Consider the following 25,547-nt stretch of genomic DNA (forward strand, 5'->3'; position numbering starts at 1 on the left):
GCCTGACATTGCACCCAGTACTCACACTTGCACACAGGCTCTACATGGCACCCACTATCTACTCCAAGCACCCACTTAACCAGTTCCTGCACCAAAAGTACCTGCATTTAAAACCCTCCTGACACCCAATGTCCTCCCAATACCAGCACCTAGTACAGGCATAGCACCAAGTATTCACACCCATGTCACACCCAGGAACTGCACCCCGCACCCACATGACACCTAGTACACACACTTAGATCTCACATGGCACTAAGTACCTGCAATTAACACCCAAATGACACTCGATACCCACCCATACCCAGAACCCACATGAATGTGTCAAGCGGGATGGTTTGGGACAGCTAAAGAGCCGGGGGGGGGGGGGGGGGGGGGTCACATGTCACTGAAGGGCAAGGGGGTTGGGAGGGGCAAGGTCCCCCAACAATTGTGCAAGGGGCATGCAACGGAGGCAGCGCTATACATTCTGCCACAGGGTCATATGAATCGCGATGCGATGGGGGCGGAGCAAGCAACGCCCCGGCCAGGTGTAAAAGTGGCATTAATGCGGAATGTGCAACAAGCGCCATAGACTTCGCAGACACATCATTTTATAATCGTTCATAGCTCTGTACACACTGCGGACTATGAACGATTATCTACCAATGTGATCCATGTGACGGTTGTTCAACACAAGCCCTAACACATATAATCACTGAAGATACAGTGTAGCTGGTCTTTCACTGACTGAAAATGTCTGGGTTTTTTTTTCCTTTTTTTCCCTTTCTAGCAGCTTGATCACCAATATTATAAATGATCTGCAGAGATGTAGACTGCAGCTTACACAGCACTATTCCATGGCACAATCTGACGTTGGCTAATAAACGGTAAAAGCCGAGGCAGCGGCGCGCATATGTCGCGGCCAAGAAGCAATATACTATTACTTAGAACCGTTTCCAGGAAGCAGAAAGGTCACACATCTGCTTCATTTCATAGAAATAACGTTACATCATCCGTGGCTTTTCAGGGTCACCTTGGAGATCTCAAGAAGTGATTAGGATTCCTTGTAAATGCACGTAATGAATGCAAGCGTTATCTGCGAGACTGAGATTGTGTCGAGATTGTGCTGTCCTGGAGCTTCAGTATATTGGATTTAAAGGGACAGTGCGCCCGTGGCGATATATCATCTATCTTTGGTGGGCTGAGTTCCCACCCACGGGGGGAAAAAAATTGTGTATAACAAACTGCACATTGTTCCGATATTGTTTGAAAAAGAATTAGTAAATGGCGGTTTCAGACAAAACAATCTATGACCGACTGATGGAGATAAGATTTATTACAGCAGACATGACACGAAGTGACATGTGACATGATGAGATAGACATGTGTATGTATAGTGCCTAGCACACAAATAACTAGGCTGTGTTCCTTTTTTCTTTTCTTTCTCTGCCTGAAAGAGTTAAATATCAGGTATGTAAGTGGCTGACTTAGTCCTGACAGGAAGTGACTACAGTGTGACCCTCACTAATGAGAAATTCCCCTTTTTACCTCTTTCTTGCTCTCAGAAGCCATTTTCTGCCAGGAAAGTGTTTTATAGTTGGAATTTCTTATCAGTGAGGGTCACACTGTAGTCACTTCCTGTCTGAGTCAGGACTGAGTCAGCCACTTACATACCTGATATTTAACTCTTTCAGGCAGAGAAAGAAAAAAAGGAACACAGCATAGTTATTTGTGTGCTAGGCACTGTACATACACGTCTATCTCATCATGTCACATGTCACTTCAGGTATCCTTTAACCATTTCTGCCGCCCGGACGTGAAGCTCACATCCGGGCGGCTGCTCTACTGCGGTGCCGCGCTTTGGTACGTGAACGCGGGCTCGCCCCCGTGGTGCCCCCGGTAGCCCTGGGATCAGTGATTGGGAACATGGATCACCGATCCGTGTCCCCAGCAGAAAAACCGCAGCGCTCTTACAAGAGGCTTCAGTCTTTCTGCACGTAAAAATGTCCGCATCCCCTTGTGCTTCCGCTTAGCGAGAAGCACAAGGAGGGAAAAAAAACTCAAGGTGGCCATCTTGTGGCCAAATAGTAAAACTACATCTACATATTTTTTACATTACAATTTACACATATAATAACATTAAAAATTAACTGTTTATTTCCCACACCAAAATATTACCCAAATAAAATTTTTAATGGAAAAAAAAAATTGCAATTTAAAAAAATAAATAAAAAAAAGACAAATAGTTACCTAAGGGTCTGAACTTTTTAAATATGCATTTGAAGGGGGTATACTAAGAACATTTTTTAAATTATAAGCTTGTAAATAGTGATGGACGCAAAACGGAAACAATGCACCTTTTTTTCCAAATAAAATACTGTCGCCATACATTGTGATAGGGAAAAAATTTAAATGGTGTCATAACCGAGACAAACGGGCAAATAAAATACACAGGTTTTAATTATGGTAGCGTGGATTATTTTAAAGCTATAATGGCCGAAAACTGAGAAATAATGATTTTTTTCCCATTTTTTTCTTATTAATCCTGTTAAAATGCATTTATAACAAAATAATTCTTAACAAAATGTACCACCCAAAGAAAGCCTAATTAGTGGCGGAAAAAACAAGATATAGATTAATAAATTGTGATAAGTAGTGATAAAGTTATTAGCGAATGAATGAGAGGTGAAAATTTCTCTGATGCATAAGGTGAAAAATCCCCACGGGCTGAAATGGTTAAACTCAGAGCAGTGGGTAAATGGAATTTGATTTCATGGCTGATAATTCTCTTCAAAGCAACCTGACTGCTTGTGTGGATGTTTTGTGGACTTAAGATCCACTTTAAATTGTGGTCAGTGAGCCACAGAAAACATTGTGATCTTCACGTTACATTTGCTATCATAGTTTTAGCTTGTCTAGCGATCGCAAGTGCAGTTTTTACATACACCTGGTCTAGCACAGACAGATCTGATGGTTTTATTTTAAAATATGTCCAATTGATATTTAGGTTACAGAAGCTCATTTCCTGGTAAAGATTTATTTTATCAAATAAATAAAAGCACAACACAAGCCTATTTCCATGAGAAAGTCAGACCACATACATATCAGGCAAATCTGGGTCACAACATGTGCAGCATAAAAATATAAAATGTTCCAAGTGAAGAAACAGCCCAGAAATAGTTCTGCCATGAGGCATACAGGACTGTCATTAGAGAGAAACGTAACGCAAGAACCCACGGTTATGCAATCCATCAGCTTTCCTCACACTGGGTGGCTGCCTCGCTGGTGGGGGCACTCCCCTAATTCTACTAACCTTAGATAACTGTTATTAAAGCAAAACTGGAAATAAAATTATGAGATAATGAATTATATGTGTAGTCCAGCTAAGAAATAGAACATTAGAAGCAAAGAAACAAGGTTCATAATGTTTTCCAGTACAGGAAGAGAAAGGGCTCGTCTCCACTATCGCGAATTCGCATGCGTCCAACGCATGCGGATTCGCACATGTAATGCAAGTGGATGGGCCTGTTTCCACTGTAGCGTTGTTGAGGTGCGTTTTTTTCAGCGGAGAAAAAACGCACAAAAGAGCCGCAGAATTCGCCTGCGAGTGGAATGCATGCGAATCGCATGCAATGTATTTAATAGGGAAATCGCATGCGATTTCCCCATGCGTTTTTTTGCCACGAATTCGCATAGGTACGAATGTAAATTCACACAGGCAGTGACATGGTTAAAATCGCATATACCCTCACCTATGCGAATTCGCATACGAATTCGCGGCAAAAAACGCATGGGGAATCGCATCCGCATGCGATTTCATCAGCGGTGGAATCCAGGCGATTCCGCACTGCAATAGTGGAAACGAGCCCTTAAGAAACTTCAGTTATCTATGCAAAAGAACTTCTCTGAGCTCTTTGACCTACTGGATCAAATACAGGGCCGGAACCCAACCAGAGCAGTTTTTTGATCATTTAGGGAGCGCTTTAAATTGCTGACGATTTAACAAATTCCACAGTAGTGATTGCGATTAACAAAATTGCAAGCGCAGGACATGCAGTGTTTTGTGCTTCAATGTAAAGTATTGAAGCGCTGGCAAATTGCTCATAAATTGCTAGACATATTGATTTTTGTGCGATTTTAAATTACTGCAAACTATAAAAAAATGATAATAATTTGAAATGACCAACAGAATTAAAATCGCTAATCATAAATCGCTATCACAATCTCAGGCAAAAAGCTTATACTTTTTAAAATCGCCAGAAAACGATCATGAAATCGCTTACAAATTGCTAATTAAAAACGCAAGCGATTTGAAGTGGCTTCCAGGCCCCAGTGCTGTTTTCTGAAGCACTTAACCAGCCAAGAAACAGTGAGAGGCAGCTTGAGATAAGGTTTTTCTGCAAGAAAGTTCAAAGGGTCATTAGCTCTGCTTTGTTTCAGTTAATAGACAGAGTGTGGTTTCTAAACTGCAAATGTGACAGTATGATGCATGGTTATAGAAAAAAGCTATATAACTGAAAATAAAAATATGAGACGCTTTTCTTTGCTACTAATGCCGTATTCGTTATCCATACTACATACAATTCATTATATTATAAGTGTTTTTTTGCTTCAGGTTTACTTTAAATATCTAAAGTATATGGAGGCTGCCATATTTATTTCCTTTTAATCAATACCAGTTGCCTGGCAGCCCTGTTGGTCTATTTCTCTGCAGTAGTATCTGAATAACACCAGAAACAAGCAGCTAGTCTTGTCAGATCTGACTTTAAAGTCTGAAACACCTGATCTGCTGCATGCTTGTTCAGGGGCTATGGCTAATAGCATTAGAGGCAGAGGATCAGCAGGGCTGCCAGGCAACTGGTATTGCTTAAAAGGAAATAAATATGGCAGCCTCCGTATACCTCTTACTTCAGTTCCCCTTTAAGCTGGGCGCCGCCATAGCAGCAATGCTATACTGTATGCCCCGCATAAGGGTAATTCAGGGATCCGGTGATCACCAGACCCCCGAATAACATCTCCCTCCGAGTTGCTACAACTCAGAGTGGGGATTGTATTTAAAGAGAACCCGAGGTTGGCAGATCGGGGGCAGATGGGACACAAAGGCGTGTTCTCTGCCTCACGACATGCCTCTGTGTCACCACACTGGCGCGCTATAGCCCTCCAAGATTGGCGACATTATCTGTCAGCCTTTAGGAGGTAAGCACAGGGAGAGATATTCCCTGTTCACAATGCCCGCCGGGACGTTCTTCCAGGATTTCCAGAGCTGCCGTTGGGCAGCTCTCTCTCCCTGGCCACGCCGCCTGCCACTCCCTCGCCTCCCTGCAGGCAGGATGAGAGAATGAATCTCTCATCCCAGCGCCGTGACCTATAGGTCATGAAAATGAAAGTGTGCCAGTGCGGCACACAGGAGGGGCGTGGAGCGGCGTTTTTTTCGGCTACCTGATCCGCTCATCCCCACGGATCAGGTAGCCTACTAAAAAAAAAAAAAAATCTCCTTAAAGGGAACCTTAAAGAGAATCTGTTTTGTTAAAATCGCACAAAAGTAAACATACCAGTGCGTTAGGGGACATCTCCTATTACCCTCTGTCACAATTTCGCCGCTCCTCGCCGCATTAAAAGTGGTTAAAAACAGTTTTAAAAAGTTTGTTTATAAACAAACAAAATGGCCACCAAAACAGGAAGTAGGTTGATGTACAGTATGTCCACACATAGAAAATACATTCATACACAAGCAGGCTGTATACACCCTTCCTTTTGAATCTCAAGAGATCATTTGTGTGTTTCTTTCCCCCTGCAGCTATCTTCCACTGAAGTGTCAGGCTGTTTCTTCCTGCAGAGTGCAGACAGCTCTGCCTGTATGTAATTCCTCAGTATGTGAAAGCCCAGCCAGCTCAGAGGAGAATTTTTTTTTTTTTTTTTTTTTTCACATTTTAAAGCTTTATTGAATGAAAGAAAGTTACAATGTTGCAGTAAATATTTTGTTGCAAATTTCAATAAAACAATGTACCACATATACATTCCCCCTTCATTCATTACAGCAAATACAATCAAATTGTGCAAATCTGATGTTATATTTATCTTTGGCTAACATTCAGTATTCGGAGAGTTGGTGTCATCTAATACCGTACTTAATTGTATGTCTCCTGAAAGTTCTCAGTTTACTGTTATAGAAGTCGAAAGACCACTATACATGCTGACTACGTCTTCGTTAAGGGACACGAGTAACCATCCTACTGTCTCGCTCAGCCACAGTGGTGTTGGTGTTCTCCAGACCCTCCCCCCCCCCCCCCCCCCCAGCATGAGTAGTTCCCCCCCGAGGAGGGATTTTTCAAAGAGGCATCAAACAGGCATCAAGGCCCTATATTCATCAGTATCCTTGAATACAATCCAGCCAGCCCATGTTTCAACATATTTGTGGACCTGTTCCCTGGCTGTTAGTGCAATATCCTCCATCTGCGAGAGGCCCTCAACTCTGGTTAGCCATTGCTGAATCGTAGGTGGATCTGATCGCTTCCATAGAATTGGTATAGTCGCCTTAGCTGCATTAATTAGGTGTACTAGGATGCTTTTTTTGTATGTCTTTAGTGAGATATTATTGCTATGTAGTAGGAATACTTCAGGGGTCTGTGGGATTTGTAGGCCAGATATCTTCACACAGAGTTTATGTACCTCTCTCCAGAAGGAGGACAATTTTGTACAGGACCAAAAAACATGTATCAAATCCGCCTGTGGAGCCCCACAACGCCAACAGGCATCTGTAATCCCCTTTGCATACTTGCTTAGTGTTGCCGGTGTTTTATACCAGTTTGTTAGAATTTTAAAGCTTAACTCTTGTATTGAAACATTAGGAGATCCTTTGTGTGTCAATACCCAGATCGTTTGCCATTGGTCATCTGTTAGTTCTCTCCCCAATGTCCTCTCCCAGAATTTCTGATACGGGAGTTTGTCAGTTCTAGGCTTACCTAGGAGCAGGGCATTATAGGTAAGAGAAATTGTATGTCTATGTGGGCCCTCAGTTAGTAGAGCCCTTTCAAGTGTGTGTGGCTTTCTGACGATTAGGGCTCTATGAGGTGAGTTGGTAATGTAGCTTCTGAGTTGCATATATGCCCAAAGTGGGAATTTGTGGGGAGTCGTGAACTGGTGTAGCTCCGTTAATGCTTTGATCCTGTCTCCCTCCATAAAGTGACATATCCTAGGGATGCATAGGCCTGCCCATTTCTCTGCAAAGGAGGAGAAGTGACCTGGTGGGAAGGTTGGGTTGTTTTGTACTGGTGTTAGGGGGCTATAGAGTGGGGAAAGTTTTAATCTCCCAGCTGCTGTACGCCATATTTTGATCGTGGCCCTTATGAGGGGGTGCAAGGACTCCGGATTTTTAGTTTCCTGTATGGGAAGCCATGGTAGTGAGGCTAACTGAGATTTTGAGAAGCTCTGTTCGATCCACACCCAATGTTTGGTTGTAGAGTGATCACACCACTCATACATCCTACTAAGGACCGCAGCTTGGTGGTACAGAAAAAGATCGGGGAGGCCCGCTCCTCCCTCGGCTTTTGGCAGCATAAGAATAGATCTCCTTAACCTGGGCCTTCGTTTTCCCCAAATAAAGTCATTAATTTTCGTCTGCAGGTCTAGTAGCATCTTTTTGGGAAGATAAATAGGGAGCGTCTGACACACATATAGGAATCTAGGAAGTAAGTTCATCTTAACTGAGGCCATGCGGCCAAACCACGATAGGTGAGGTTTTTTCCCCCATGTTTCCAAGTCTTTAGTCAATTGTTCTACTAAGGGTGTGTAATTGAGGGAGAGGATGCGGCTAAGGTCATTTGGGATCATCACCCCCAGATATTTAATTGCAGTTGTGGCCCATTTAAATTGGAAGTTAGCTTTACATTGGTCAGTCAATAAAGTAGGTAGGGATATATTTAGGGCTTCAGATTTTGTAAAATTAATTTTAAAATTCGAGATGTAATTAAATTCAGTGAATTTTGTCATTAAGTTAGGAATCGAGGTTATTGGTTGCTGGATAAAAAAGAGCAGGTCGTCCGCAAAAGCTGCCACTTTAAATTCTCTGCCCCTCACCTCAATACCCCTAATGTTAGAGTCTGCCCTGATCATATTAATAAACGGCTCTAGTGTTATGATGAAAAGTAATGGTGAGAGGGGGCAACCCTGCCTGGTACCATTTGAGATGTCCAGCAGCTGAGACAGTAACCCGTTGACTTTTACTCTGGCTGAGGGGTTCTTATAAAGCATGCCAATCCAAAACATGAAACTCGGAGGGGTTCCCATATGCTCCAGCACTGCGAACATATAATCCCAGGAGATGCGATCAAATGCTTTCTCTGCATCTGTAGAAAGTAGCATTCCTGGGATCTTGTTCTTTTTCATGTGTGCCACAATACCAATTGCTTTCATTGTATTGTCTTTGCCTTCTCTATCAGGTACAAAACCTACCTGGTCTGGTAGTATAGTGGTTGGCAGGTAGGGTAACAATCTATTTGCTATAATCTTGGCAAAGATCTTTGTGTCTACATTTAGCAGCGATATAGGCCGATAACTGGCACACTGTCCAGGATCCTTTCCCTCTTTCGGTATTACAGTGATATGCGCTTCTAAAAAGTGTTTTGAGGGGAGGGTATCTTGGTTTGCTGCATTAAATGCTGAGCTAAATCGTGCGGCGAGAATATCTTGGAAAAACTTATAGTATTGGACCGTAAACCCGTCTGGGCCCGGGGATTTGCCTAATTTCATGTGTTTTATGGCAGCTCTAAATTCACCCTCTGATATTGGTTCGTCAAGATCCTTAGCCGCATCCTCTGTAAATTTGGGGAGACCATATCTATCTACGAACAGTTTAATTTTTTGCTGTCTGAGAGTGCAGGATTCCGAGGAGGGTGTCGCCTGTGTGAGGTTATATAGTTGGGAATAAAAAGCTCTGAATTCCCCTGCAATCTGGTCATTTCTGACTTGTTTAACTTGGGCGCTGTCAACTATGCATTTCACTCTGGTTTGTGCTATTTGTTGTCTCAAGGCTCGGGCTAGAAATTTACCGCTCTTGTTTCCTGATTCATAAAAAATTCCCTTTTTAAGGAGAATCTTTCGTTTAGCTGTTAGATTTAGTAGAGTTAGTAATGAGTTTCTGAGTTGCGAAAGTTCTGTTAATGTTTGTGGCGCCTGTAGTTTTTTATGTGAGCTTTCCAACAGTTTGATTTTTTCTATCAATTTGTCTATTTGAGTTTGACGGGATTTCTTCATCTCTGCTCCTAGCTTAATTAGGACCCCCCGGATCACCGGTTTGTGGGCTTCCCAAAGTGTCATAGGGTTGGTATCAGGTGTGTCGTTTCTCCTGAAATATCTATTAAGATCTCTGGACACTTCAACCCGCAGATTGGGATCTGAGAGCAAGAAGGGATTAAGACGCCAGTTCCATGACTTCTGGACCAGCTCAGGGAATCTCAAAGTGATGGAGATTGGGTTGTGGTCAGTAAAGGTTTTGACCCCGATTTCTGCCGATTTCAAGTACCCAAGATCTCTCTGAGGAAGGAAGATATAATCAATACGAGTGTATTTGTTATGCAGTCCCGAATAGAACGTATAATCCCTTTCAGTGGGATGGAGCAGACGCCACACGTCGTGTAGAGCCAGGGAGTCTAGGCCTTTTTTAACGAAATTCAGAGCTTTAAAAGGGATTGAAGATGCACCCGTAGATGTATCTAGACGTGGATTTAGGGATATGTTTAGATCGCCTCCTATTATAAGCATTCCCTCCTGGAAATCCTGCAGTCTCTTTAGGGTGGACATAATGAAGGAAGGTTGGCCTTTGTTGGGGGCGTAGATATTGGCCAGAGTAAATAGCCTCTCCCCAGAAAACCCTTTTATGAAAAGATAGCGTCCCTCCTCATCTGCCACCACTTCCTTCAATTCGAAGTCTAGTGACTTATGTATAAGAGTAGTCACCCCCTTCTTTTTCCCTTCCGAGGTTCTGGAATGGAACACCTGTGTAAATTTTTTATCCTTGAAATTGGGGGTATTTCCCCTTTTAAAGTGGGTCTCTTGTAGAAAGCAGATATGTGCTTGTTGTTTGTTTAGGAAGTCTAATGTGGATGATCTTTTTTCTGGGGTATTCAACCCATTTATGTTAAGGGATATGATCTTCCACTCCAGAAACCCAGAGTTTTCTTTCTGGCTTGATGAGGTAGTTTTTACAGACATGTTTGCTTGAGTCACTGGGTAAAGAGGGCTGAGAGGAGGAACACCAGCCGGAGCGAGACAGGTCTGGCAGAGCAGTATGTAATGTAGCCCAAAGAGAACTTTCAGAGATACAATAATCATCCCTGAGCAAGACACTGCTCAAACAAAAGGTTACTGTGTCAGTCAATTATAATCCAGTAAGAGTTCTTCTTATCAAAGCAAAACCAAAGAAATCAATGGATTGCACTTTAAGGTAGAAAAACAAAACACGCCACACAGATAGACTACCTAGGTAGTTCTCTGTATACTAAGGCGGACAAGATAGGTCAGCAGACAAGAGTCAACTGTGGGGGTACGACTTAACACCTAGAGGACACACTGAGCCAGCTGGCTCCGGTTTTCCCCAGATTTTGGAAGCATCAGAAAATAAACATAACGATAAAGTGCATTCCCTTGATGGATTTTATGATCAATGTCCTCTCCTAAACTCACAAACCAAGTTGTTTTTATGTAGGAGAGAATGTCAGGGAGCCAAACCTTTTAAGCAAGACGTTAACTATCAAACTTATAACCAGATCTTTAACTGAGGCCTGGAAAGCACAGGTGACCTTATATCCTTTTGAGACCATATCCTGCATTCACACAGCCAATATTAATTCCAGATTGTCAACACATCCGGGCCTTCTGTTATTTTGACCCACTAGTGCATAGAGTTGGTATCGATTATCACCTTGTAGCCCTATTGGGTCTCGCTGCTGCTTCCCCTGCCTCACACAGATAGTGGAAGATAGGGAGATAGGGGGGGGGGGGGAGGGGGGGACCGCCCCGCCACGCACAACCCATAAAACTGGGCTACGGGCAATTGGCGCGGCAGCCCCCCGCCACCCCAGCCCCCCAAGAGAGCAAACATCAGCAGGCAAACAATTTTGCAGAAGTACAGGCAAAGTTATGTTTCACTTCCCCTCCCTCACACCCCGGGTCCCCACAAATCCCCCTCCCCCCCCCCCCTTCAGTAACAGATGCATTTCCCCATCTTTGTGACCTGTCCAAAAACCAAATACTGTGAAATATGTAGAACATGACATTTCAACGTCTGCAGTTTAACTATATCTTCAGTGCAGAAGAAAGAGAGATGTGCAATCTTGCGCTTCAAATTGGGGTTGATCACAAAGTACATAACACGAAACATAACTTCAGGCTTAGACAGGTGTTCTTAGGATGGGTGCGACACTAACATATGTTGTAAAATGAAAAGACAGTGGGCCTTAGGTGAGCAGTTCCACGGTGTCTCGGTTACTGTAGTTAGTATGGGGGCATCCGAGTGCGAGGAGGGACCGGAAGGCCCGGGCAGCGATGCGGGGAATAAAGTTATGGCCAGAACGCAAGACATGGCATACAAAGTCACGTATGTTAGCGAGGCAACCGCATTACTTATCTGATTCAGACGACGAAGATCGCGCATCATCTCCTCTTGTGTCCTGGATGGCGTCAGGGAGGCCCGATTTAGCTTTCTTAGACCTGGGTAAGAGGTGGGTTGTCTGGCGTTCCGTCTGTAGCTCCTCTGGTAGTGTAAAGTCCGCATACCATTCCGGTAATTCTGGGACTCTGAGTTTCAGTCCTTTACAGAACTCTGTAAGGTCTTCAGGCGTCTTCAGGGTGAATACCTGGTTTCCCAGAGTTGCTACCAGGGCAAACGGAAATCTCCATTTGTAGACGATTTTTTTGTCACGTAGGATCTGGAGAAGAGGTTTCAACGCTCTTCGGTTCGCCAGCGTAATCGGTGATAAGTCTTGAAAAATTGAGATTTGGGCCTCATTAAACCTGATTTCTTCCTGTTCTCTCGCTGCCTTCATAATAGATTCCTTCAGTGGAAATGATTGTAGACAGCAAATGACGTCTCTCGGGGAGGCTTCGGAGATGGACCTCGGCCTCAGGGCTCTATGAGCCCTCACAAACTCTATAGCTTCTTCTTTAGGCCTCTCCATCAGGCCGTTAAAGATGGCGGTCAGCGCTGGGACAATGTCCTCCGTGTTAACTGATTCGGGCAAGCCACGCAATCTAATGTTACAGCGACGTCCTCTGTTGTCCAGATCTTCCAGTTTGCGATTGGATTCAATCAAGCAGTTGTTGTGCATGTAGATTGCTCTGTTCGCAGCGTTAATGGTTGTATCCCTCCGTGCGCCATCTTGTTCTAGCGTGTGGACTCTCGCCGCTATGTCCGCCATGTCGGATCTCATTTCGGAAATGGCGCTGGAGAATGCTGCTTTAATATCTTCAGCCATATCTCTCATATCCTTGAGGGTAGGAGAGCGATTTAGCCGGTCTGCACCTTTAGTCACAGTCTCTGGTGAGCTTCCCGCTGAGTCCGAGGAGCGTGGGTCCCCTGGTCTCTTCTCCGGCGCCATCTTGGATGGGGTGTTTGCGGCCGTCTTCAAGGTCTGCGCTTTGAAAAGGTCAGTTATATTCCTTCCCGGCTTGGCTACGGGGTTCCCGGTGGATCTGGTTGTCATACGGGGTTGGCTCCCTCTTCGCATGCTATGCTATAATGGCACTTTTGGCTGAATCTGGGGAGTCACGGAGCGGAGCACTGAGTTCAAGCAGCCATCTTAGTTGGACGCCAAGCCACGCCCCCCTCAGAGGAGAATTTATCCAGCTTGTAAAAGATAAGAGAGAAGAGAGGAGCTGCCCTAATCTAAATAATACACAGGCAGTGTGCAGAGAGGGGCCTGGAAGGGAAAGATGCATCACAGAACCACAACACTGAAGAACTTGGCAGCCTTCCAGACACAGGCCGACAAGTCTGACAAGAGAGAGATAAGTTGATTTATTACAGAGATGGTGATAGTAGAAAGTGCTGCAGTAAGCCAGAACACATTAGAATAGCTTTTGGAACTTGTAGGATGATAAAAAACAGGATGCAATTTTTGTTACGGAGTCTCTTTAACTGAGAGGGATATGGATGTTTCCTTTTAGACAATACCAGTTGCCTGGCAGCCCTGCTGATCTCTTTGGATGTAGTAGTGGCTGAATCATACACCTGAAACAATCATGCAGCTAATCCAGTCTGACTTCAGTCAGAGCACCTGATCTGCATGCGTTATGTACAATACTCTTTTCACTGTACAGATATTGGTAAAAGAATACAAATCCAAAAGCAATCTGTGAGTAGTAATGCCTGGTACACTCCATGCAATTTCCCGTCAGATAGACAGGTCGAATCAATTATTTCCGCCAGGCCCGATCTGATTTCCAATCGTTTTCTGATCACTGCTATACAATATCAATCAGAAAAACTATCGGAAATCAGATCGGATGGTCGGAAATAATCGGTTCAACCCGTCTATCTGATGGGTAATTGCATGGTGTGTACCAGGCTTTACACTTGGTGAATTGAAAGTATACGGAAGAAATGTTCTGAAAACTGAACAAGCAAATACAGTAGAGTTCAGATTATCCAGAACTCAACTAACCAGCAGTCTCAACCAACCAGCACAAATTACCAGCAGCACTTAGGCCTGGTGCACACCAAAAACCGCTAGCAGATCCGCAAACTGCTAGCAGATTTTGAAACGCTTTTTCTTCTTTTTCTGTAGCGTTTCAGCTAGCGTTTTGCGGTTTTGTGTAGCGGTTTTGGTGTAGTAGACTTCAAAACCGCCGGCAAAACCGCTCTCAACAGGCGTTTTTCAGAGCGGTTTGCGTTTTTCCTATACTTAACATTGAGGCAAAAAAGCATCCGCAATCCAAAAAATGCCTCACCCCGGGAGTATGCGTTTCTGCAAAACGCCTCCCGCTCTGGTGTGAACCACCCCATTGAGATACATTGACCAAGCGTATCCGCAGCCTCAAGCAGAAACGCTGAAAAAGCCGCTCGGTGTGCACCAGCCCTTACAGTGGTGAAGGCTAACTTCTTAGGCTGTCTGTGGGCTCTGCTGTGCTTAAAGGGAACCTAAACTGAGAAGGATATGGATTTTTCCTTTTAAAATAATACCAGTTGCCTGACTCTCCTGCTCCTGGGCATATGTGCCTGTAGTATAGGTTAGCTGGGCATATGTGCCTGTAATATAGGTTAGCTGGGCATATGTTCCTGTAGTATAGGTTAGCTGGGCATATGTGCCTGTAATATAGGTTAGCTGGGCATATGTGCCTGTAGTATAGGTTAGCTGGGCATATGTGCCTGTAGTATAGGTTAGCTGGGCATATGTGCCTGTAGTATAGGTTAGCTGGGCATATGTGCCTGTAGTATAGGTTAGTTGGGCATATGTGCCTGTAGTATAGGTTAGCTGGGCATATGTGCCTGTAGTATAGGTTAGCTGAGCATATGTGCCTGTAGTATAGGTTAGCTGGGCATATGTGCCTGTAGTATAGGTTAGTTGGGCATATGTGCCTGTAGTATAGGTTAGCTAGGCATATGTGCCTGTAGTATAGGTTAGCTGGGCACACGTTATCACTTACCTCCCTACAGCTCCAGCGGTGGCGTCCTGGTCTTCACTCCCAATTTGGCGCATGAGGGGTGATGCTGGAGTAGGTTGCGGCAGGCCCGCGAGTGGAGTATTGCTTCCAGCGCCGCCCCCAGCCATAACACTGCGTCATGGCAAAGCCGCCCCTGGCCTCTCAGCCATGCCTCTCTCCTCCCCGCGAGATCAGCGGCCAGCAGCAGAATCTGACAGCTGCTGGCCGCTAAAGTCAATGGGACGCGGCTATGAGGCCGCGATCTACCAATCAGGCTGTCGCGATCTACCGGTAGATCGCGATCGACCTGTTGGGCAGCCCTGCTCTAGCAGATCCGCAAGATGCTAGAGGTTTTTCAAGCAGATTTTCAGAGCGATTCTAGACATGTTCGGAAAGATTTTCTACACATGCCTAGCGTTTTTTGGAGTGTTTTTGTGTAGCAGATTTCAAATATTGTCACAGTAAAGCTGTTACTGAACAACAAAAACACTTGGAAAACCGCTCTAGCGTTTTTCAGAGTGGTTTTCCACTTTCCTATACTTAACATTTAGGCAGAAACGCCTCAGAAATCTAAAAAATGCTGCAGCCCCAGTTTGCGTTTGTGGAAAAAAACGAACCGCTCTGGTGTGCACCAGCCCATTGAAATATATTACCCAAGCTGTTTTCAAAAACGCTCCAAAACCGCTGTGGTGTGCACCAGTCCTTATCCAGCATCAGCAGATTCCCAGCGGTGAGATTCTACTGTATGTGATCTTTTCTCGATTAGCAAAATAGATGTTGATTATAAAGCCGTAAGGTACAAGATCAGTTAAATGTACTTGAGCCCTTGGGAAATTGTGTTATATTATTTCTCTATTAATAATGCAGTGTGCCACGATCATCTCTCCTTTTCACCAGCGTTTTAGCATTGTTATGTTGAGTTCATTATTTTAAATACTCCCTCTGTGGCTGTTATATAACCACATTGATCCGCTATCTTGTTCACAGTTGCTGCCCATTATTGATTCAAAATTCAATAAACATCAAATAAAACTAGTCCTTTTAACACAAGATACGTAAGATTTATATTGCGCTTTTCTCCTGGCAGACTCAAAATGCCGAAGTTGCAGCCACTAGGTGATAGCAGTGTTAGGGAGTCTTGCCCAATGTCTCCTTCCTGAATAGGTGCAGGCTTACTGAACAGGAAGGGGACCTGAACGCAGAACTTTCTCTCTGCTCTAAAAGATAAGCAACAGCATAATAACCTTTAAAGAAAATAATGTATTTGTTACAGCTGATACACCTGCAGAAAAAACTGCTTTGTATCTACTTCCTGCTTTCATAGAAGCAGACATAGGTTTAACATCCTGTGATTACCAATTAGCTATTCTGCCAAAGCAGCTAGCTGACACAGGTGAGAGATCAGCACGGTGGCGTAGTGGTTAGCTCTCTCGCCTTGCAGCGCTGGGTCCGTGGTTCGAATCCCAGCCAGGGCACTATCTGCAAAGAGTTTGTATGTTCTCTCCGTGTCTGCGTGGGTTTCCTCCGGGCACTCTGGTTTCCTCCCACATTCCAAAAACATACGGATAAGTTAATTGGCTCCCCCTAAAATTGGCCCTAGACTACAGTACTTACACTACATAATATAGACATATGGCAATGGTAGGGATTAGATTGTGAGCTCCTTTGAGGGACAGTTAGTGACAAGATATATATATACACTGTACAGCGCTGCGTAATATGTCGGCGCTATATAAATACTAAATAATAATAATAATTACATTTGTAATTAGTCACAGATGAGGGGGAATTAGACAGGCCACACTCTCTAAATACATACTGGGTGCATTTCTCTGTTTTCCTTCTGTCCTGTGCAACAGTTCAGGTCTACTTCAAAAGTAAAAAAAAAATGAGATAATTGGCCTTAATTCACTAAGCTTATCTCCTGTCTTTAATAACGTTTCTAGAGTTATCACCATGGTGATGAGGCATGTAGTATTCAGGAAACATTTTACCTCAGGCAAACCTAAAGTTAACTCTTCTGTCTTTAAGTTAACTTTTCTTAAAATAACTCCAGAATTCTAAAGTTAAAGACAGGCTGTTAATTAGCTGTGTGTGAAAGTAACTACAGAGGAGGTAACTTAACTACAGAAGAGGTAACTTAAGGAATGAAGAGATAAGATAACTCTCTCAGGCCTAGTGCACACCAAAAACCACTAGCAGATCCGCAAAACGCTAGCGGTTTTGGAAGCGGTTTTTCTTATTAATATGAAGCATTTAAGCTAGCATTTTGCGGTTTTGTGTAGCAGTTTTTGTGTAGCAGATTTCATATATTGTTACAGTAAAGCTGTTACTGAACAGCTACTGTAACAAAAACGCCTGGAAAACCGCTCTGATCTGGCGTTTTACCAAGCGTTTTGCGTTTTTCCTATACTTTACATTGAGGCAGAAACACCTCCAAAATCCAAAAAATGCTGCAGCCCGGGAGAATGCGTTTCTGCAAAACGCCTACCACTCTGGTGTGTACCAGCCCATTGAAATACATTACCCAAGCGTTTCCACATCCGCAAGTGGTTCTAAAAACGCGACCAAAACTGCTCGGTGTGCACTAGGCCTCACTGTGTGGTGGCAAGTTCTCTCTTGCCTTATTATCTCCAGCATGATCTTAGTGAACTGAGGCCAATGAATTGTATGTGTAGTACAGATAATTCATAGAACATTAGTAGCAAAGAAAATAGTCTCTTTTCTATAACATTGCATCATTCTCTAATTTTTGTTTACAAATTACACTCTGTATTTTAAATGATGAAACAGAGCAGAGCTAATAATGATCCTTTGAACTTCCCGGCAGATAAACCTTAAACTAACAAGAAACAGTGAGACAGGTTGAGATAAGTGCTTCAGAAAATACCATTGCTCTCTGACTAAATTAGTCAGGGAGCTGAGATACAATACAATACAATACAATACAATAACATTTCTATAGCGCTTTTCTCCCATAGGACTCAAAGCGCTTAGGCTTTCTCAGATTCAGTAATTAGTAGGATGAAGTATTCACACAACAAAAGTTATATTTCTGCAAATGCCAAACTGAACAGGTGGGTTTTCAGTCTGGATATAAACACGTCCAGGGATGGAGCTGTCCTGATCTGTTGAGGTAAGGAGTTCCAAAACGTAGGGGCAGCATGACAGAGGGCTCTGGGACCAAACGTTTCCAGGTGGACTCTGGGTATGACTAGATTATTAGAACCTGTTGATCTGAGAACGCGGGGATTGCTACGTAGCTGCAACATATCTTTCATGTTTCCAGGGCCCAGATTATTCAGGGATTTAAATGTCAGTAGGCCGATCTTGAATGGGACCCTCCATTCTATAGGTAGCCAGTGAAGGGAGTGCAGGACTGGCGTTATGTGGCAGTGACGGGGTTGGTTGGTTAGCAGTCTGGCAGCAGTATTCTGTATCAGCTGTAGACGGTACAAGGCCTTTTTTGGAAGACCAGTGTAGAGCGCATTGCAGTAGTCCAGTCGGGATGTGATGAAGGCGTGGACTAAGGTTGGCAGATCTTCTGGGGGGATGAGGTGCTTGATTTTTGCAATGTTCTTCAGGTGAAAATAGGATGATTTCACCACAGCAGAGATTTGAGTTCTGAAGTTTAAATCCCAATCAATTAGAACTCCCAGGCTACGCACATGATCAGAGCTGCGTAGATCCGTGCCTCCTATTCCCAGTGGTGAAGACTGCAAGTTAAGTTGTTTTGTTATCATGCTCTGCCCTCCAATCAGATAAGCTCTTTTGCATAGATACAGTGGCTTGCAAAAGTATTCGGCTCCCTTGAAGTTTTCCACATTTTGTCACATTACTGCCACAAACATGAATCAATTTTATTGGAATTACGCGTGAAAGACCAACACAAAGTGTTGTAAACGTGAGAAGTGGATCGAAAATCATACATCATTCCAAACATTTTTTTTACAAATCAATAACTGCAAAGTGGGGTGTGCATAATTATTCAGCCCCCTTTGGTCTGAGTGCAGTCAGTTGCCCATAGACATTGCCTGATGAGTGATAATGACTAAATAGAGTGCACCTGTGTGTAATCTTATGTCAGTACAAATACAGCTGCTCTGTGAGGGCCTCAGAGGTTGGCTAAAAGAATATTGGGAGCAACAACACCATGAAGCCTAAAGAACACACCAGACAGGTCAGGGATAAAGTTATTGAGAAATTTAAAGCAAGCTTAGGCTACAAAAAGATTTCCAAAGCCTTGAACATCCCACAAAGCACTGTTCAAGCGATCATTCAGAAATGGAAGGCGTATGGCACAACTGTAAACCTACCAAGACAAGGCCGTCCACCTAAACTCACAGGCCAAACAAGAAGAGTGCTGATCAGAAATGCAGTCAAGAGGCCCATGGTGACTCTGGACGAGCTGCAGAGATCTACAGCTCAGGTGAGGGAATGTGTCCATAGGACAACTGTTAGTCATGCACTGCACAAAGTTGGCCTTTATGGAAGAGTGGCAAGAAGAAAGCCATTGTTAACAGAAAAGCATAAGAAATCCCGTTTGCAGTTTGCCACAAGCCATGTGGGGGACAAAGCAAAGATGTGGAAGAAGGTGCTCTGGTCAGATGAGACCAAAATGGAACTTTTTGGCCAAAATGCAAAATGCTATGTGTGGCGGAAAACTAACACTGCACATCACTCTGAAAACACCATCCCCACTGTCAAATATGGTGGTGGCAGCATCAAGCTCTGGGGATGCTTCTCTTCAGCAGGGACAGGGAAGCTGGTCAGAGTTGATGGGAAGATAGATGGAGCCAAATACAGGGCAATCTTGGAAGAAAACCTCTTGGAGTCAGTAAAAGACTTGAGACTGGGGTGGAGGTTCACCTTCCAGCAGGACAACGACCCTAAACATAAAGCCAGGGCAACAATGGAATGGTTTAAAACAAAACATATTCATGTGTTAGATTGGCCCAGTCAAAGTCCAGATCTAAATCCAATCGAGAATATGTGGCGAGATCTGAAAACTGCTGTTCACAAACGCTGTCCATCTAATCTGACTGAGCTGGAGCTGTTTTGCAAAGAAGAATGGGCAAGGATTTCAGTCTCTAGATGTGCAAAGCTGGTAGAGACATATCCTAAAAGACTGGCAGCTGTAATTGCAGCAAAAGGTGGTTCTACAAAGTATTGACTCAGGGGGCTGAATAATTACGCACACATCACTTTGCAGTTATTTATTTGTAAAAAATGTTTGGAATAATGTATGATTTTCGTTCCACTTCTCACGTGTACACCACTTTGTATTGGTCTTTCACGTGGAATTCCAATAAAATTGATTCATGTTTGTGGCAGTAATGTGACAAAATGTGGAAAACTTCAAGAGGGCCGAATACTTTTGCAAGCCACTGTAACAATTGATGTTTCTTAACTCTTCCTGTACTGGAAACAATATGAGACTCATTTATTTGCTACTTATGTTCTATTTCTTAGCTGTACTACACGTACAATTCATTATCTCATAAGTTTATTTTCGCTTCAGATTCCCTTTAAGTAAAAAAAGTATTAATGAAAAGCAGTACTGGTTACATCAAGAACATGTCATTAGGGTGTGTGGCCTTTTCCAAGCTGTAAAAGGACTGGTTTTATTTCTTGAACAACCTGTAAAGAGCTATAATTTTAACGTGGTACAGGTCCAAATTTTCTGGTGGCAAAATGTAGCTTGACATTTATGAGGGCCCATTTACACTTGAGCGTTTTGCTGGCGATTTTGGCAAAACGCTCAAACGCTAGCGCTTTTCAAAGCGCTAGGGTAATAAAAGTCTATGGGCCCATTCTCATTTGGGCAATTTGCGCTAATCGCCGCAAATCGCCCAAAAACGCTAAACGCAAACGCGTAGCCTGCACCATTTTCAGGCGATTTTCCGTCGATCGCGTTTTAGTCCTATAGAAGCGCAAAACGCGATTGCTAAAAAAATCGCCAGGTGTGAATGGTGATTTTATGGCGTTAATCGCCAATAAACGCAAGAGCAAAACGCTACCAAAATCGCTAGCGTTTTGCGATCAGCAAGTGTGAATGGGCCCTTATTCTGCCTGCTGAATGTGTCACAAGGACACATGTAACTGACCCACCCAGCAGGTTTATACAGAAAGGGCAAGAAGCACATTTTTGAAATGGTATTTTTTGCATAACAGTTTTACTTCTATACGCTGTTTACATCCTCTCATCCTGATAGCTGTTGGAGTTTGCATTGTTAACTTTGAAGGTGCCCATACTGCACTCAATTTTGTGGACCGATCAACTTTCAGGTTCCATAATGTTATTGAATCGGAGGAGAATTGGTGCCGCAACATAGCTGCCCAAATGATCTTTCAATCCATTTCAGGGCAAAAATCGATCGGCAATGGTGCCAAAATCTCAGTCGCAAGGGCTCAATTGGGTGCATGGCGTTCGATATTGCGATGACAGATGGAACCGATGGACCCGCGGCCAGTGTCCACCAAAGTATATGTCATCCCCCACCCCCATCAGTGTGCATTATCAAAGGTTTACTTAGCCAACGGCATGACTCCTGGCCTCCTCTGGTGTTTGACGTCACCGCGAACACCTGTTCCCTGTGACACTAGAGCATGTTGTGACATCAACATGGGTCGAGTCACATGGTACAGACGCTAATGGTGATGCTGAACATCAGAGGAGGCCAGGAGAGATGCGTCTTTAATACTAATCATGGGCACTGGGGGATGATCCCTCTCTAATCACATTAGATCAGAGAGGATCTAATTGTTGATCTGGCCATACATCTTGATGTATGGCCAGCTTTAGGTTTAGTTGGGATTAAAGGATTGGTTTAGAAGACTTCTGAAATTTCACGTTTTACGCTTTTATTAGTATTTCAGAAAAACATTCATAGAATCAAAGATATTGAATAGGAGAAACCAAGTCAAAACATTAATTGGCACTTTTAAATGACATTGTTTGCATGTAAACCATCATTAACCTACTTGTATCTCTGATGAAGTTTTCAGTATTCTATTAGAAGATGAAGATATTGAGCATTACCTTCGAGAGGGTATGAAACAACATGAATTGCCAATCAATTGTTACTCTAAATACTAAATACATTTTACTTATCAAACGTAGAACATTTATATCGCGCTTTTCTCCTGGATGACTCAAAGCGCCAGAGCTGCAGCCACTAGGCCGCGCTCTATAGCAGCAGTGTTAGGGAGTCTAGCCCAAAGTCTCCTACTGAATAGGTGCAGGCTTACTGAACAGGAGGAGCCGAGTTTCGAACCCTGGTCTACTGTGTTAGAGGCAGCGCCTTTAACCAGTACACTATCCAGCCACCACCTGCACCCATTAACATGGTGTTTCACGGCTGGGTAACAGGGGTAGTATAGCAACTAAACATGCCTATTCAGCCTGTCTTCCAATGTAAGACAGGACAAACTAAGTAAACCCATTCCTTGAACAACGATTGGGATAGTCTTCTTTAATAGCGTGTAGAAAATAGGTAAACGTAAGTTACGATTGTGAAGTGGACCAACTTTCTCGTAATGAGGGCTGAGGATGAGGAAGTCTAATGCAGCTAGGTATATTGTTTTCGATTGAGATGGTCATCTCCCTGGTGTTTGTTGTCTCTCTAGTGAAGCAGAAGCAGTCTGGAAATCATAAAAAGGGAATGTACAAAGGAAAGAGGAGAATTGTGAGATAGAGGGGAGAAGAAGGGGGTGTCCCGGGAAAGGAGGTGACCTGCGACCAAAAAGACTTCTGAAATTTCATGCTGTATTTCACATGTGCACAGTACCTGAACAAACTGAGACTCTGAAGTGTAGCAACTAAATACAAACAATGTAATAAAAACTGGGTATCTAAGAGATAGCTGGCCGGTTCTGGGTTGAAACCTCCAGTGATGAGATTTCTGAATTTGCAACTCAATCTTTGTACTGCTGCAGTAGAAGTGTCAATGCAGCTATCGCACATTCTTTACAATGAAAACTAAAGTGAAAATTTGATAAAGGGATCAAAAATACCTTGTGTTGTCTCCAGTATGCTGAGTGCCTAAAATTCAAGTGCCAAGATCTCACTGTTAACGCCCCTGCTAGATACAAATATTGTAAAATGATTTAGCTGGACGGCTCTAAGAAATACTGGTAGACTTTGGTGTGGAGTAATTCTCTTGTCTAGTACATAAATGTATATAAAGTATTTATATTTGATCAGTGTTCTGTATGTTTTGTCTCCTTCTTCAGATACGATGATGTTTTGGAACAGAAGGAATGCCGAGGCAAGACGGGCAACGTGAAAGCATCTTGCTTCTCTACATTTAATGCTGATCTGACTACAGTTTTGGCAACTCTCCTGTTCTATAAAAATGTCAGCATGTAATGCAGAACCTGATGATTCATCTAAAGAAAAACCTCAACCTCAATCCAGCATTGAGAATCCTCCAAATGACCCTGTTAGCAAATACTTTAAAGGCTACTCGTCCATGGTGTTCCTCAGGAGAGGTAAACACAAAAGGAAACAAAGTCGGAGCAATCTGGGCAACCTTTCTAAGGAATTACAAGGGAGTGAAAAGAAACCCTTAAGTGTTGCAACAAAGAAATGTGAGGTTCTGGGTTTTGAAGAAGTCTCCAATGAGTTTACCTGTGACTCTTCACTGGTGGAGTCCTACCACCTGAATACGACCAAGGAGGCAAAGTTCAGCTTCCGAAAACTAGAAGATGGCACTTTTGTGTTAGAAACAAAAACCCCAAGTGATCCTGAGAAATCTGGGTCTGGACTGAAGAGGTCTACAAAATCACGTCACAAGAATGGACGATATTCACACAAACCATTAAAAATTTGCTTCAAAAAAAGAAGTAAAGCCCTCCGGAAGTCTTCGGATTCAAATGATGACTATAAATCACAAAATCTGAATTCACCTTGTGATATTGAGCAAGGAGACATAACCTGTGCTGAAAACAGTCAAGATGAGAACACACTAAATGTTCAGTCAACAAGCAAGACCTGGGCAACTTTTAAAAGGCTCATAACTCGCAGGAGAAAATTGCATTCCTCCTTAAAACGACAATCCCAGCTCAGTGGTCGACACCTTGAAGTCAATGGGAGTGGTTCTTCCATTCAGAGAACGTCTCAAAAAAAAAGGTTCTCCAACCTTAGGATCCCATGCATGAACTTTTCTAGAGGAAAAAGATCTGCAAAAATGGATTTACCTTCTGAAGAACCCCTTTGTACAGCCAAGTCAACGGAACATAGTAGAAATGAATCAGAAGAAGATGGTAATACAAATAACAATGTTCAGGCAAGTATATCTACACCGCAAAATCCTCTAGAGGTAGAAAGGAGGAAAACGGATAGCAGTCCTGAGATTGTTACCGACATATGCTCAAACCCCCATAACAACTTGAACCGAAAAGAAAATGAAAAATGTGAGATAAATCCTCCAAATGCGCAACTTCTTCTCCAGAGCATCAGCTCTCCTGAAGAAATAAAATGTAATTCTCAACAAAGTCAGGGCAAAGAACTAGAACATCAATTAAAAATGGATTTTGAGAGATCGTCTGGGTCTCTGGCTAAAGGACAAGATCTAAAATGTGCCATTTCAAATATTCCAAGCATCATCATAACAAATGGACTTCTGATGGATGAAGACAATTCTGCCCAAAGAGATGATACTTATTCTCACACAGACAGTGAAGAGGAAATGAATGGGCAATTTTTGGTCAACGGTATCTCCACAATAGTGGACCAAAAATCTGATCTGTATGAATTTCTCTTAATGAGAACAGCTGCTTCTCTTGTCAGTAAAGTGCTTCAGTCATCCATTCAACAGATAGTCGAAGAAGACACTTTACTGAATCATTCCCCGTGCAGAGCTTCAGAGAGATTCTACATTTGAGAAATAAGAGCATTAAAAATGGGATATGGGCCCTGTCACCTGCTCCTTTTCATCTTCATTTTGTGCCTTCAAGCTTAAAAGGTTTCTTCACCCACCCGTAAACTTTTTTTTTATATGTAAAATATTTTGAAAAGAGATGTATGCCTGGCAACAGTCTCTGAGGTGCTGCTTTTTAACCACGCCTCTGAGCTGCAGCATTGTAATTGTCCACCTGAAAGGAGAACTCGTGCCAAGATAAAAATGACCAATAGATGTAAATAATGTCAGATCACATGTATCTTCTCCTTTTTTTATTGACAGCTTCAGATTAGCTACACGCAGAAGGTTATACCTTACAAATCAGTTTTCTGAACCTTATTGTATCTTTCTAATTAAATATCTTTCTAATCTATCTAGTTTATGGGTAGGAGGAAGGTAATAGCCGAGAGAACTGTGTTTCAGGATTGGAGAGATTATGAACAAGAGCCAAACTCTCTATGGCTGAGGGTCAAGGTAACAGAGCATGCTAAGTGGAGAGTGTTTTATTTGCTGCTTGCACTAATTAGTAAAATTAATAGTTACACAACATAATTATAAGGTGGGCAGCCCCTGCAGTTTCAGGAAAGCTGGGGCTTTGGACCTTAGAACTTCTTCAGATCAGGTAATTTTGGGTGTAGGGATCGTAAGGCATCTAATAGACGCTTGTGTTAATTATCTGTAATTTGGTGCCCAAAGGGTGAGTAGGTTGTCCGATATGGCTAGTAGCCTATTGACTACTACTGCATAGGAATGAATGGCCTCAGCCGATAGTGGATGAAAAGTGTTAGGCATTGGGGGGGGGGGGGGGGGGGGGGGTTCATTTTAGGGTTTTAGGCACTTCGAGGGGTAGTTTGGGTTAGGTATTTAAGGTACTAGAAGGCAAAGCAGGTTGTTTTGGTGCTCGGTGCCAGGAGCCGGGCAACAAAACTGGGTGCAGCTGTAGCGCTATACTATGTGCCCCGCGGAAGGGTAATTCCGGGTTCCGGTGATCGGGCCAGACACCGCATTACTTCTCCCTCCGATTTG

At 43.2% G+C, this 25,547-nt stretch overlaps 1 protein-coding gene across 2 annotated transcripts in view; it reads left to right on the forward strand.

The window, feature by feature from the left end:
- The window catches only part of AKAP5 (A-kinase anchoring protein 5), a 66,483-nt gene extending 41,179 nt beyond the window's left edge, over positions 1-25,304 (forward strand). For both annotated transcript variants that reach the window (XM_068252062.1, XM_068252061.1), the window contains one exon: positions 22,852-25,304. In XM_068252062.1, the coding sequence (XP_068108163.1) occupies positions 22,974-24,503 (1,530 nt within the window). In that variant the 5' untranslated portion in view covers positions 22,852-22,973 and the 3' untranslated portion in view covers positions 24,504-25,304. The remainder of the gene's footprint in view (positions 1-22,851) is intronic.
- Positions 25,305-25,547: the final 243 nt, after the last annotated feature.

This window comes from Hyperolius riggenbachi, chromosome 9 (genome assembly GCF_040937935.1).
Source record: "Hyperolius riggenbachi isolate aHypRig1 chromosome 9, aHypRig1.pri, whole genome shotgun sequence".
NCBI lineage: Eukaryota > Metazoa > Chordata > Amphibia > Anura > Hyperoliidae > Hyperolius > Hyperolius riggenbachi.